The sequence below is a fragment of the Mustelus asterias genome, chromosome 3, assembly GCF_964213995.1.
Source record: "Mustelus asterias chromosome 3, sMusAst1.hap1.1, whole genome shotgun sequence".
Lineage (NCBI taxonomy): Eukaryota > Metazoa > Chordata > Chondrichthyes > Carcharhiniformes > Triakidae > Mustelus > Mustelus asterias.
The window spans coordinates 6,811,417-6,827,453 of record NC_135803.1 but is presented as its reverse complement, the minus strand read 5'-3'; the positions used below and the strand labels follow the sequence as shown (position 1 = coordinate 6,827,453).

General features: G+C 48.7%; 1 protein-coding gene across 3 annotated transcripts in view; it reads right to left on the bottom strand.

The window, feature by feature from the left end:
* The window catches only part of fgf12a (fibroblast growth factor 12a), a 592,060-nt gene extending 591,192 nt beyond the window's left edge, over positions 1-868 (bottom strand). For 2 of the 3 annotated variants that reach the window (XM_078201553.1, XM_078201546.1), the window contains exon 1: positions 670-868. In XM_078201553.1, the coding sequence (XP_078057679.1) occupies positions 670-868 (199 nt within the window). Of the gene's footprint in view, positions 1-663 lie in introns of all 3 variants that reach the window. The other variant, XM_078201541.1, reaches the window with a different exon arrangement.
* Positions 869-16,037: the final 15,169 nt, after the last annotated feature.

Genomic DNA, 16,037 nt, shown 5'->3' with positions numbered 1-16,037 from the left:
GGACAGTGGCATGTGTGTGTGTGTGTGTGTGTGTGTGTGTGAGAGGGAGATGGTTTCCCCCTGCAAGGGGCAGACACCTCCATTTATGGAAGCATACCCCCGACATGTACATGTCTGGTTGCCCCTATTCAGAGTGAATACTGTGGCACCCTCTCTCCCCGCCATCTCTCCCACACACAAACACATCATTAACTAATTTGGGGCCAAAGATATATTTTGCAGACTGTTCCCCAAAAAGTCTGTCAAAGTCTTCCCAGAGTTCAGACTGGAAATATACACGGAGTGGGGATGTGAAAGGTTCCCAGTGCCAGTGGGAGACACAGAGAGAGTAAGGGTTAACGCTGACCTCAGGGGGAGACACAGAGAGAGTAAGGGTTAACGCTGACCTCAGGGGGAGACACAGAGAGAGTAAGGGTTAACGCTGACCTCAGGGGGAGACACAGAGAGAGTAAGGGTTAACGCTGACCTCAGGGGGAGACACAGAGACAGTAAGGGGTAACACTGACCTCAGGGGGAGACACAGAGAGAGTAAGGGTTAACGCTGACCTCAGGGGGAGACCGAGACACAGAGAAAGGGTTAACGCTGACCTCAGGGGGAGACACAGAGACAGTAAGGAGTAACACTGACCTCAGGGACACACACACACACAGTAAGGGGGTAATACTGACCTGTTCTCTTCCTGACTGGTCTCTTTTTGCCGCTACAGAACCTGACTTTGGAGAAGACTCCCAGGCCGTGTCTCTCGCACAGGGACTTCTTGGCTTTGCTGGGGCTGCTCCTGCGTTTAGTGGCGGACACTCGGTCAGTGTTGTTCTCTCTTGCCTGCCGCTTCTGCCGGATCAGGGAGCTGGCAAGAGCCGCGGCCATGTCCCAGACTGGGATACAGCATCCACCGGGAGCGGAGAGAGGGAGAGGGGGAAGGAGAAAGAGGGAGAGGGGGAAGGAGAAAGGGGGAGAAGGGGAGAGGGAGAGAGAGGGAAGGGGAGAGGGAAGGGGAGAGAGAGAAGGAGAAAGAAAGGGGGAAGGAGAAAGGGAGAGGGATGGAGAAGGGGTGAGGGATGGAGAAGTGGAGGGGGAAGGGAGTGTGGCTGCAAGGACTCAGTCAATGCCCCGGGCACACGGGTAGCAGAGGGAGGGAGCTGCCTTCTCTGAGTGAATCCCAATCGGGAGCAGAAAGCCAGTCAAACATCAGACAGTCTCCCGGAGTGGAGGTTGGAAACCCGGGGAACAGGGACATCCCCAGCCCCTGGGAAAGAAGCCCAATTCCGATCCTTCTTCCCCAAAGCCCAGAGGCTGCAAGAGGAGCAGCTGCAGACCCCCAGAGGGACAGAAAGCCCCCTCTCCCGCCTGCCAAAGTCTAAGGGCGAAGTGTCTCAGCTCCAGCCAGCTCCATTGAAGGGAAGGTGTAGCCTGTGCTCTCAGTCTGTCCCGGCTGCTCCTCTGGCAGCCCAGGCTCGGAACCTGGATGGACAGCAGCCTCTTGGTCCATCAGGGTCAGTCACACCTCAGCCACACCATCTCCCTAATCTCCGGGGGCTTCTGGAGGGACTCCCAACTTCTTGCAGCATCCGCTTCAACAGTGCCAAGAGCGAGGGTGCCCAGCCCGCTGTGCCCACACCAGCGAGGGGCAATGCAACAGTAACTCTGCAGCCTGGGGCTCTCACTGCCTGGCCAGCCCTGCCTGCTGCCTCCAGGCTCACTCTCTCCGGCTCCGGCTCCTCTTGCAGCTTTGCCGAGCTCCGGCTACGCAATTGTACGTGAGTGAGATTCGGATGAAGCTTGTGGACCGAGACAGTACCAAGAGGCAGAGAGAGGAACTGCGGATCTGTCCAAACCCCCTCAGCAAGTCTCACAGTGTCACACACACACTGTGTATATATAGTGTACACACACAATACACACACACTGTGTGTACAGTGTAGCATACACACAGTGTATATAGAGTGTAACACACACAGTATATACAGTGTAACATACACAGTGTATCATAGAAACCCTACAGTGCAGAAGGAGGCCATTCAGCCCATCGAGTCCACACCGACCACAATCCCACCTAGGACCCACCCCCACATATTTACCTGCTAATCCCTCTAACCCTTGCATTTTAGGATTCTAAGGGGCAATCTATACAGTGTACACATATAATATATAAAAACACACAATGTACCCACACACCATATACTGAGAGAGACAATGCACACATTGTGTACACAGTGTAACAAAGACACACACAGTGTATACAATATACACACACAACATATGCAGTGTGTGTGCAGTGTAACACACACACAGTGTATTTACAGTGTAACACACACACGCACTGTGTATACACAATGTAACAATGCATATACATTGCAGAGAGAAAGAGAGGGACACATGCAGAGAGAGAGAGAGATGCAGAGATAGAGAGACACAGATGCAGAGAGTGATGGAGAGGCACAGAGGCAGAGAGAGAGAGACATCTATTGGGCAGTGCCCAAAGGGCAAAGTGTCCATGCCCAAGGGGCACCTTGGCACAGTGCATGGGGCAGTGCTAAGGGGGTGGGGCCTGGGGGGGCTTAGGGGCAATCGGTGGGGGTGGGGGGGTCCTGCTGCCACTCTGCCATTGGGATTGGTCAGGGCTAGAGGGAAGCCAGTGATCGGGGCAGGCTGTGGGGGATCTCCCAGGGTGGGAGGGGGGGGGGGGGGGTCTGCCTCCCATGGGAGGAGGTCCACCTGCCATGGGGGGGTCCTGCCAGGGGGTATCTGCCTCCCTTGTGGGGGTCTGCCCGGGGGGATATCTGCCTCCTGGGGTGGGTATGCCTCCCGTGGGGGGAGGGGTCTGCTGGGGGGGATGCTGGAGATCGGGGCGCTCCTGGCGGGGGGAGGGGGAAGGCTTGTGGGGGCCGCGGTCAGGCTGTGGGGAGGCTGGAGGGCAGCAGTGCGGGGGTCCCGGACTGGCCACAAATCGGGATGATGACAGATCGGGGCCACTGCGCATGCGCAGAGTTCCAGAACTGTCGGACCCTGGCGTCAATGGGCCCCGCCTCCTGAGCTTTTAATGATATTCACGATTGTGACCTGTGCAGTGCAGAGTGTGGAAGATTCTAGTGTGAGCTCCCACTAAAAAAACAATCGTGAATTACACCAGTTTTCCTGCAAATTCAGCACTTAGAACTGTTTTGGGAGAATCGCTCCGACACACATAATATCCACACACACGATACACAGGCGCCATACACACACAATATCCACACACCATACACAGACACGATCCACACACACCATGCACTGACATGTCTTACACAGAGAGACGCAATTAACACAGACACACATGCAACAGACATGCAACACACACACACACACACACACACAGTGTTAAGATATACACAGCTGCACACATTTACAGAGATATTCCTCAGATTTATCTAAACTGAGGCGCCCAGAGATTGGATGTCACAAACTGGGAGACACGCAGAGTGGGATTTTCCAGCCGCTCCGCCCCAAAAACCAGAAAATCCCACCCGAGGTCAACAGACCTTTGCACAATTCCCATGGGGGAGGGGCGGGACGGGAAAATTTCCCCCATGGGGTGAATTTTAATCTCAGTGACTTGAGCGCAGACCCCATGGGATCAAGCGGGACACCGGTTTTAGACCACACCTGATATTATTTCCCAGTCACAATGGAAAATAGACCGAGCTAGTGCAGGGGAGGAATGGGCCTTTCACTCAAACCCATCTGTTTTGGTTCTAATTGCTGCAGTAGATTTATATAAACACTCAGCCCTCACAGATTGTTACTCACAAATCCATCAGTGTGAGAAAGTGCCACCCACACAAATCCGCTAGACTACTCAGATACACACACAGATACATAATCACACAGGTTTAAAAAAAATATTCAGGATATGGGCATCGCTGGCAAGGCACCTCTTTATTGTCCAGCCCAAGTTGTTATTGTCTTTTAATGGAATGATATCTTGCCAAACTGCTTCAGAAAGCAGATCAGAGTCAACCATGTTGCTGTGAGACTGGAGTCACATAGAGATTCAGAACTGTTAAGGACGACAATTTTCCTTCCCCAAAGGGCATGAGTGAAGCAATTGATCAGCAGTCCAATAGTTCACAGTTACGTTTATTGACACCAGCGAGAGACACACGCTAATATGGAGACTCCTCCGGAATTTTCTTGGCTGCAACCAGTCAGCCTATTTCCCTAAAATTAAAAACTTATGTTTGTCTTGAGCCAAGCCACAAGACCACCTGGTGGCACAGTGGTTAGCACTGCTGCCTCACAGCACCAGGGACCCGGGTTCTATTCTAGCCTCGAGTGATTGTCTGTGTGGAGTTTGCACATTCTCCCCGTGTCTGCGTGGGTTTCCTCCGGGTGCTCCGGTTTCCTCCCACAGTCCGAAAGATGTGCAGGTCAGGTTGATTGGCTGTGCCAAATTATCCCTTCGAGTCAGGGAGATTAGTGGGGTGAATACATGGGGTTACGGAGATTGGGCCTGGGTGGGATTATTGTCAGTACATACTTGATGGGCCGAATGGCCTCCTTCTGCACTGTAGTGATGCTGCGATGACCACATTATTATTGAGGAAACCTTACCAGAACTGGTGGAAGATGTTTGGAATTACCATTAAATTCAGAGTCCAAAAGAAAGAGAGTTTGAAGGTCCAATGGCACCCGCAGAAACATTTCTGCTCGTGTACAATTGAAGAAATTGTTATTTTCTCCTAAAACTGGTATTCTTACAAAGTGTCGTGATGAGTATAAGACGGAAAGCTTTGACAAGCCTCTGTTATCAGCAATACTCAAGAGGAAGCGTTTAGTGCAAATTTCCAAATTGCAGCTGCAGAATAAATCTCACCTCATCCCATTAACACAAGTGGGTAATCTCTGCAAAGCTCCTTTCCGTAAACTGATTACACTTACTACCAGATTATGATGTTGCATGGAAATACAACACTAAACGTTAATCTTTATTCCTCCAGGAGTGTGCTGTGATCACATCAACATTAGGAATAGACAGAAGCCATTCAGCCTCCTGAATTACTTCCACCATTGAATTAAATCACTGATGATGCCATCTGGCTAATCCTTAATAGCCTTGACTAACAAAAATGTACCAACTTCAGCTTGGAAATGTTTCGTTGACCCTCCCCCTGCTTGAGAGTGAGTTCCAGATGTCCATTGCCCTTTGTGTCAAGAAGTGGTTCATGACATCACCTGAGCTGCCTGGTTACTTATCTTCATAGAATCATAGAATCCTACAGTGCAGAAGGAGGCCATTTGGCCCATCGAGTCTGCAACGACCACAATTCCATCTAGTCCCTATCCCCATAACCCCATGCATTTACCCCAGCTAGTCCCCCTGATACTTAGGGGCAATTTAGCTTGGTCAATCCACCTAATCCGCACATCTTTGGGCTGTGGGAGGAAACCAGAGCCCCCGGAGGAAACCCCCGCAGCCGGGTTACTTGATTCACATGGTTCCAATAATGTGGTGACTAATCATAGAATCCCTACAGTGCAGAAGGAGACCATTCCTTCCATCGAGTCTGCACCGACTCTCCGATGGACCACAATCCCAGCCAGGCCCTATCCCCATAACCCCACACATTTACCCTGATCCTCCTAACCTACATGTCTTTGGACTGTGGGAGGAAACTGGAGCACCCGCTGGATACCCAGAGAGAATGTGCAAACGCCACTCAGACAGTGACCCGAGGCTGGATTCGAACCCTTTGTGCTGTGAGGCAGCAGTGCTAACCACCGTGCTACTCACTGTTCTGAACTCCTTCCCACTGGAAGGAGTCCTCTCTCTCTACCCTATCAAATCCTCTGACAATCTTAAAACATCTTAGATTGCCCCTTCATCTTCTTTAGTCAAGAACTATGAGCACTTGTGACCTCAGAGCATCCTAAAGTGCTCGAGTTACGCTGAATGAGTTTTGAAGCACATTCGCTGGAGTTATTGAGGGAAATCCCAAGATGTCTGCACGCAGCAAGTGAAAGGAAGGACTGGTTCAGATCTTATTTAGCAACTGAGCAAATGTGAACCGATCACAGAATCCTGACAGTGCAGAAGAGGCCATTCAGTCCATCGAGTCCGAACTGACTCTCTGATAGTATTTTACCCAAGGCCTCTATCCCGCCCTATCTCCACTCATTTAAGGGACATTGTTGGTCAGGACAGGACAGGGCAGGACCGCTCTGAATTGGTTTCATCCTCAATTGCTGCAGTAAGGTGTGAACCCTCCTCCTTAAGCAGAAGCAGCAAGTTCACCAACTCAGCCAATCTCCAACTTAATGGATACTTACAGTGTGTGCGTGGTTTACACATACAATCTCAGAATTGTATCCAACACTTGACCTGGTGTGGGAGTGGGAGATGTGGGGGATGTGGAGACCTCGACCTGATGTAGGAAATGTATTTTATGCCCTGCCCGACGCAGTGAGATAGGAGTGTACTTTTCATTATTGTTGGTTAATGTGCGTGTGTCCCCATGCACATCCCAGGGGCCACCTATCAAATATAAATACATGTTTCCATTAGCTGGCACTCCAAATAGCAGATGCAAACAGATTATAGAATCCCCACAGTGCTGAAGAGGCCATTCAGCCCATCGAGTCCAAACTGACTGACAGTTTTTTAAATATAGAATCCCTACAGGACAGAGGGAGGCCATTCGGCCCATCAAGTCTGCACCGAACACAATCCCACCCAGGCCCTATTCCCGTAACCCCACATATTTATCCTGCTAATCCCCCAACACTAGGGTCAATTTAGCACAGCCAATCAACCTAACCTGCACATCTTTGGATTATGGGAGGAAACTGGAGCACCCGGAGGAAACCCACGCAGACACGTGGAGTATGTGCAGACTCCACACAGACAGTGACCTGAGGCTAGAATTGAACCAGGTCCCTGATGCTGTGAGGCAGCAGTGCCAACCACTGTGCCACTCTGCCGCCCAAGCCCTCTATCCCACCCTATCCCCGTAACCCCACTCATTTCCCATGGCTAATCCCCCTAATGTACCCACACTAAGGGGTAATTTACCATGGTCAATCCACCTAACCTGCACACCTTTGGAGTGTGGGAGGAAACTGGAGCACCCGGAGGAAACCCACACAGACGCGGGGAAAACGTGCAGACTCCGCACAGACAGTGATCCGAGGCCCGAATTGAACCCGGATCCCTGGTGCTGTGAGGCAGCAGTGCTAACCACTGTGCCACCCTGGATGCTACAGTTTAGGATTAAATGTTTTAAAAATCTTAATAGAAATCTAACTGTGATCGATGGATGGGCTGAACTCACAGAATTAGCAAGATAGCGTTTTGATCTGTTCACTGCAGTTTGGCAGAGACAGGGAAAAACAAGCGTCTGCAGTTGTAACATGTTGGATCCAGGTTAGTCAGGCTGTGGTGGTGGATATAAAATGGTTTGTGTGAGAGGAGTGTGATCGGAGCCCTGATCCCTGCGGAAGCAGGAGGCACAGAAACGTGAGAACAGAAGTAGGCCATTCAACCCCTCAAGCTTGCTCTGCTTTTAATCAGCCAAATGTAGGGAGGCCCTGCAAAGGGGTAAATGCAGCAGGGATCCTGAAATGTGCAATACGCAGGGGGAGCAGACTGAGTGGGTGAAATGTAGCTGCTTACCGTGAGCATTCAGAGGTTCTCAAACTGACAGTCAGACCACCCCGAGTCATGCCCACTCAGATCGTGTGGCTGGGGGCATTGTCAAAGACAACATCCCGAGCATGTGTCTAGATAATAACAACTTGGACACACATCTCAGGAAACACACCAGTGTCATTGTTGGCTGTGCCTCTAACTGGGACACCTTAGCTTTTTGCAAACGTCAGAAGGACAGCGAGAGGTTCTGGTCTAGACAGCTTCCCGAAGGCATCAGTGAATGAATCATAGAATCACAGAATCCCTACAGTGCAGAAGGAGGCCATTCGGCCCATCGAGTCAGCACCCACCACAATCCCACCCAGGCCCTATTCCCGTAACCCCACATATTTACCCTGCTAATCCCCCTGATACTGGGGTTAATTTAGCACGGCCAAGCAACCCAACCCGCATCTCTCTGGATTGTGGGAGGAAACCGGAGCACCCGGAGGAAACGCATGCAGACACGAGGAGAATGTGCAGGCTCCACACAGACAGTCATCCGATGCCGGAATTGAACCCGGGTCCCGGGCGCTGTGAGGCAGCAGTGCTAACCACTGCGCTACCGTGCTGCTCCAGGAAAGTCAGAAAGAGTGCTGCAAATATTGACTAAAACACACTGCAGTTAAGACGTCGTCATAGAATCCCTACTGTGCAGGAGGCCATTCAGCCCATTGAGTTTGCACTGACTCGCTGACAGAATATCTTACCCAGACCTTCTCCCCGTAACACCATACATTTACCATAGCTAATCCATCGAGCCTCGGGGCAATTTAGCATGGCCACATAACCTGCACGTCTTTGGACTGTGGGAGGAAACCGGAGCACCTGGTGCACGCAGACACAGGGAGAATGTGCAAATTGCACACGGACAGTCATCCGAGGCTGGAATTGAACCTGGGTCCCAGGCGCTGTGTGGCAGCAGTGCTAACCACTGTGCCACCGTGCCACCCATCAATGGCCCATCAATCTGCATATTATTTTAGTGTTTTGCGTGAGCGTCCAGGGTACATGGTGGGCCAACGTTGATAATGAAGCTCCATGGGAAAGAACATCTGGGAAACAATGACTTCAACAGTAAGATATTTCACTTAATTATTGGGACCAAAAATCTAGTTCATTCTAGATTGTAAAAGGGTAAACTTTAAATGAAATGGCAGAAGATTTTGGAACCACATAGTGGGGCTGAGTGGTCTAAGGTGCTGGATTTAGGCTCCAGTCATTTTGATAGCTTGGGTTTGAATCCCACCGCTGCCAAAGGGGAATTTTTGGGGCGGCATGGTAGCACAGTGGTTAGCACTGCTGCCTCAAGCGCCAGGGACCCAGGTTCGATTCCCAGCTTGGGTCACCATCTATGGGAGTTTGCATGTTCTCTCCGTGTCTGCATGGGATTCCTCCGGATACTCCAATATCCTCCCACAGTCCAAAGATTGTTGTGGACCCTTGTTCTGCTGTGTAATTTAGTCCAGCTACTGCTTCGAGTTTCTTAATGAATGTCCTTATTGAAGGATTTCCATTTGACATTTTACTGCAAGAAATCCCCATAATCTAGCATGGTACCGGGGGGATCTTTATTCTACAAAGACATACAGAAAAGACCAGCAAATACTCAAACAAATGGTTCAGGTTATCAATCATTGTAATCAGTCTGGTCACCATTTCCTTTCATATGGATAGTGGGAGGAGACCAGAAAGATTGGATGGCACAGTGACACAGTGGTTAGCACTGCTGCCTCAAAGTGCCAGGGACCCAGGTTCGATTCCCAGCTCGGGTCACTGTCTGTATGGAGTTTACACGTTCTCCCCGTGTCTGCGTGGGTTTCCTTCGGTTGCTCCAGTTTCCTCCCACAGTTCAAAAATGTGCGGATTAGGTGGATCAGCCATGGTAAATTGCCTCTTACTGTCAGGAGGACTAGCTAGGGTAAATGTATGAGGTTACGTGAATAGGGCCTGGGTGGGATTGTGGTTGGTGCAGACTCGATGGGCCAATTCTGCACTGTCGGATTCTATGAGATTCTATGATAGGTCAGTTGTGCAGTGCTGTTGGCTGGAAGGAAACTGATTTGGAATATAAATGGTTAGTATTCATAAATAAACTAAAACATACAGAAGCCATGGCTGCCCCCAAATCAAAAGAAGGAACTTGGGAAATGGAAGCTATGGTTGAGTAAACATGTGCAAAGACAAATAGATGCACATGAAAATATTTTTCTTCAAGATTAGAAGTGTGTAATAACTAACAAAAAAAAGACAAGTACCACAAACAATTCAAGAGAAACTGAACAAGCTCGTAAAATCAGGCTTATTTGCACCACATGGATAGCAGTGAGTCACCTTCTCAAGGTCACTGCTGCCTCACAGCGCCAGGGATCTGGGTTCAATTCCAGCCTTGGGTGACTGTCTGTGCTGAGTCTCCACATTCTCCCCATGTCTGCGTGGGTTTCCTCCGGGTGCACCGATTTCCTCCCACAGTCCAAAGGTGTGCAGGTTAGGTGGATTGGTCATGCTAAATTGTCCTTTAGTGTCCAAAGGTTGTGCAGCTTTGGTGGATTGGCCATGATCAATACACAGGTTTACAGGGATAGGATGTGTGGACCCGGATAGAGTGCTCTTTTTGTGGGGGGGGGGGCTGGTACAGATTCAATGGGCCGAATGGCTTCTTTCTGCATTGTAGGGATTGTAGAGATTCTATGGATTCTAAGTTGAAAATCACCAATTAGGGATGAGCAATAAATGCTGACCTTGGCAGTGATGCTCACATCTCATGAATGAATAAAAATTAAGTTAAAAGGTTGGAGGATCGTGGACAGGTGTGGAGGTCATTGGAAAAGCTTTTTCATCTGCCTGACAAATCAGAGAACCATCACTGACTGTTTGACACCATTGGAAGATGCTCAAGGTCAGACTAGAAAAGACCCTCCAGGTACAACAATAGCACTAAACAAACAGTTTGCATCATTCTTTAACCTTGAACATTAAGAGGTGCTGTTAACAATAAAAGTGACCAATTTTGGTCTTCTCACATCTGGCGTGGGATCTTGAGGTTTTGAACAGGGCGCAGTGTGGGCGACACAATTTATTCTCAGTTTAGAACACCTTAAACTCCCAGGTAATCTCAGATTTGATTGAAGGGACTAGACTGTGTAAATGTGGATTAATTATTTCAAATGGCCCGGTGTGTGAGCGTATTTACAAATGATGGGAGTGCAGAATTAGGTTGCATGTTGGGCTGTTCTATTTTTCCGAGCGAGTACTGGGCCTGTGGAACAGAGTGATGACACAGGCAGTGGGCACCGATTCACTGAATTCTTTTGAGTGAGAGCTGGAACTGTTTTTGCTGGCACGCAGATCACTCCTTATAGAAAGTAAATATCCTGTTACGTAAATGTAGGCCAATGTGATCCCCTGAACTAGTTTCAATCACTTATGTGGGTCAGACAGGAATTTCCCAGTTAGTTTCTCCCTAATTGCCTTTTGTAGGTGATACATGGGAAGTGCATGTATCACGATGTGCATGCGTGTGGGACAGCCCGCATGGACCAGTAGCGATATCCCTGCCCTATCATTTTCCCAAGCTCATGTTTTGTGTTGTGAAGAATTCAAAATGGAATTAGACTGTGATGTGAAATGTGCAGGGTTACGGGGAAAAGGGAAGAGAATGCACCAAAGAAATTCATAGGAACAACATAAGAACATAGGAATTAGGAGCAGGAGTCAGCAACTCAGGCCTTTGAGTCTGCTCCACCATTCAATCAGGTCATTGCTGATCTCTCCCTGGTCTCAAATCCACCTCCCCACCTGTTCCCCATATCCCCTTATCCCTTTATTTATCAGAAATATATCTATCTCAGATATAGAAGATAGGAGCAGGAGGAGGCTATTCGGCCCTTCGAGCCTGCTCCGCCATTCATCACCATCATGGCTGATCGTCCAACTCAATAGTCTAATCCTGCTTTCTCCCCATAACCTTTGACCCCATTTGCCCCAAGTGCTATATCTATCTCCTTCTTGAAACCGTTCAATGATTCAGGCTCCACCGCGCGATGGGGCAGCGAGTTCCACAAATTCACCACCCTCTGCGAGAAGTAGTTCCTCCTCATTTCAGTTTTAAATCTCCCACCTCTCAACCTATACCTGTGGCCTCTTGTTCCAGATTGCCCCGCAAGAGGAAACATTTGGTCTACATTTCCTTTATCAATCCCTTTTAGTATTTTATAACCCTCGATCAGATCCCCTCTCATCCTTCTAAACTCCAGCGAGTACAAGCCTAAACTGTTTAATCTCTCCTCGTACGTCAACCCTTTCATCCCCGGAATCAATCTGGTGAACCTCCTCTGAACTGCCTCCAATGCCCCCACATCCTTCCTCAAATAAGGAGACCAAAACTGGACACAATACTCCAGATGTGGTCTCACCAACACCCTATACAATTGCAACAACACTTGAGAGAGCCTGTGCAGACATGATGGGCTGAATGGCCTCCTTCTACACTGCAACAATTCCGTGTTAACATGAGGGATCCCTGTGCTGGGGAATGCAGTACTTCCCCAATAACGCACCCAATATGACAACATCATCACCCAGAGCAGGTGTCCAATCCACTATCCCTCCCAGACACACACCAGAATCAACATTTTAGATGTAATCAAAATATCACAATTACTTCATGTAGGGATGCCAAAACACCTTAATCGGTGCTTCTTGTCTATAACGATGACATGATGGCAGGAATCGATTTTTGAGAAGAGAACTCTATGTTTGTTAAGTTCTAAAGCTGATTTAAAGTTTATTTATTAGTCACAAGTAAGGCTTACATTAACACTGCAATGAAGTTACTGTGAAATTCCCCCAGTCGCCACATTCCACCGCCTGTTCCGGTACACTGAGGGAGAATTTAGCATGGCCAGTGTACCTAACCAGCAGGTCTTTCAGAGTGTGGGAGGAAACCAGAGCTGGGAGAAACCCACGCAGACACGGGGAGAACATGCAAGCTCCACACAGACAGTGACCCAAGTTCACTTGAAAGTTGTGAAAGTTGGGATCATTCCCCCTCAGTATTGAGGAACAGTGATAACTATGAGTGGTGCCTATCAGAAGGTTTAGGGTAGCACTGCTGCCTCACAGCGCCAGGGACCCGGGTTCGATTCCCGGCTTGGGTCACTGTCTGTGTGGAGTCTGCACGTTCTCCCTGCATCTGCGTGGGTTTCCTCCGGGTGCTCCGGCTTCCTCCCACACTCCAAAGATGTGCGGGTTAGGTGGATTGGCCATGCTAAGTTGCCCCTTAGTGTCAGATGGACTAGCTAGGGTAAATGCGTGGGGTTATGGGGATGGGGCCTGGGTGGGATTGTGGTCGATGCAAATTTGATGGGCCAAATGGCCTCCTTCTGCACTGCAGGATTCTATAATTCTATGGATTTTATGATAAAGCTAGTCTGTCTAATGGTGACCATGAGAACTATCACTGATTGCTGTGAAAACCCATCTGGGTCACTGATCTCTCTTTAGGGAAGGAAATCTGTCACCATTACCTGGGCTGCTCCATCTTACCTTGACCCTGAACTGTCCTCTGAAATGACCTAGCAAGTCACTTAGTTCAAAGCAATTCAGGATGGGCAACAAACACTGGCCTTAACGGTGACATCCACATCTCATGAAGGAATAGAGAAAAAAAAGTATTCCATGATCAGCCATGGCCCCACTCCCTGGTCAAAATTTAGTGTACCTTTAAGAGATTTATTTTAAAATCATGATCTCTGCAGCTCTCACAGCTTCACACAGACAGGGCGGCACGGTAGCACAGAGGTTAGCACTGCTGCCTCACAGCTCCAGGGTCCCGGGTTCGATTCCCGGCTCGGGTCACTGTCTGTGTGGAGTTTGCACATTCTCCTCGTGTCTGCGTGGGTTTCCTCCGGTTTCCTCCCACAGTCCAAAGATGTGCGGGTTAGGTTGATTGGCCAGGTTAAAAATTGCCCCTTAGAGTCCTGGGATGTGTAGGTTAGAGGGATTAGCGGATAAAATATGTGGGGGTAGGGCCTGGGTGGGATTGTGGTCGGTGCAGACTCGATGGGCCAAATGGCCTCCTTCTGCACTGTAGGGTTTCTATGATTTCAATGTTTCTGATGTCATTATGGCACCGGCTTGACTGGAGGTGTCTTTTTATTGCTGATTAAACGGGGGGTTTGTTTATTTTTACTGGGCTGTTTATGACTCTGCATTGTTAGGAGAAAACCTGGTTTGCAGGTGACAGAAGTTTCTTTCATTTTCAGTTTGGAGTTAGCGGTTTGAGTTATAGTTTTAGAAGGGGCATCAAGCTGAATAGAAGTCTCTCTCTCTCTCTCTGGTTTCGGAAATTCTGCTGATCATCTGAAAACAAGGTCCTGCCTTCCTGAAGGGGAAAATCTGCAGTGTCGGTGGCTTGCCGAGAGTCCCTGGTGTTTTGAGAAGCTGTTCTGACTTCAAACTGTTCTGAGTCTATCCAGAAACCTGCAAACTTCATCCAAAGGACCCAAGTCCAGTATTATGTGAGCATTAGTCTTTACTGTGTTAAACCGGTGAAAAGGGTCTTTTGTCTATGGGATTGGTTTGATTAGAACACGTTAGGTAGATTTGTTAAGGGTTACACATTATAGTGGTTGTTCTGTTTCTTGTTTGTAACTGATAAAAGTTCTTGCTAATTTTCTTACTATACGTTAACTATATTCTTAAATAAACATTGTTTGATAAAAGCTCCCTAGTGGGTCATTTGAATCATACCTGAGGTGAAACATATCATGTTTATCCTAGCCAAAATTCAAGATGCAAAATTAATGATCCAGGCGGGTTCCATAAAACCTTTGGAGTTTCTGACCTGAACCATAACATGGGTGAAGGCCCATGGTCACACTCCCTGCAAATTCTTCAGTGAATGGCAGCTAGATATAGCACTTGGGGTGAACAGGATCAAAGGTTGTGGGGAGAAAGCAGGATTACACTATTGAGTTGGACGATCAGCCATGATTGTAACAAATGGCAGAGCAGGCTCGAAGGGCCAAATGGCCTCCTCCTGCTCCTATCGTCTGCGTTTCTATGGCCAATGGCCACCGTCCTGATGAGTATTTGCGGATTGCTCACTGCAATGCACACATGAAAGTCAAGAGAATCTGGATCAAAGCTCAGACTCAAAAAGCTAATAATTCTCTTGGGTTCCAGTGCAAGGAAACCAGGAGGAAACATTTAATTTGTATTCTCGCTACCTCCCCTTCCCAATGGTGCCCTTGCTGCATCTCTCCAATAATTAACATTCATCATTATAGCTCAGTAACCTTTTATGTGGGCGGCTTTGCATTCCAAACAAGCTAATCTTGCTGAAATGTTTGAGGTTGGGTGCACTGAAGGAGGCTCCTGTGTCGGCTTCTCTTCTTGATTTATTCCATTTGATTCGGGCTCGTCCAGAGGTGACATCAGGGAAACCAGAACTTGGCTTCTCTGTTCAAAACTTCACAAGGATAAAATATGTTCCCATTCATTCCCATTAGAGGAATCCGAAAGGAACAGCCCTTCACTGTCACCGTGTGAAATGTTAAAGGACCATGTGGAAAAGGGCTGCCATACTCGCTACATAACTGTGACTATATACTGCACAATGTACTCTGCAGGTTTTTGAGATGTAATTGCGTGTTCTTCCCCCTGCCAATTATAGGAAAGCTAATAGAATGTTATTCATAGAAATCATAGAAACCCTACAATGCAGAATGAGGCCATTCGGCCCATCTGCACCAACAACAATCCCACCCAGGCCCTAGCCCCATAATCCCACACATTTACCCCACTAATCCCTCTAACCTACGCATCCTGGGACACTAAGGGGCAATTTAGCATGGCCAATGCAGCTAACCCGCACATCTTTGGATGTTGTGAGGGGAATTGATTACAAAAGTAAGGAGGTTATGCTTCAGGGGCATTGGACGCATCACATCTGGAGTATCCATAGAATCCCTGCAGTGCAGAGGAGGCCATTCGGCCCATTGAGTCTGCACCACTCTCTGACAGAATGACTGTCAGAATAACCCTCTCCCCTGCCCTATCCCCAAAATACCATACATTTCCTCTGACTAATCCATCTACCCTACACATCCTGACCAATCCACCGAACCTGCGCACCTTTGGAACTTGGGAGGAAACCGGAGCACCCGGAGGAAACCCACGCAGACACGGGGAGAACATGCAAACTCCACACAGACAGTGACCCAAGGCCAGGAATCGAACCCGGGTCCCTGGCGCTGTGAGGCAGTAGTGCTAACCCACTGCGCCACTGTACTGCCCAGTTGTGTAGAGTAGAGATCTCCTTATTTAAGGTAAGATGTAAATGCATTAGGAGCAAGTCATAGCAGGAAT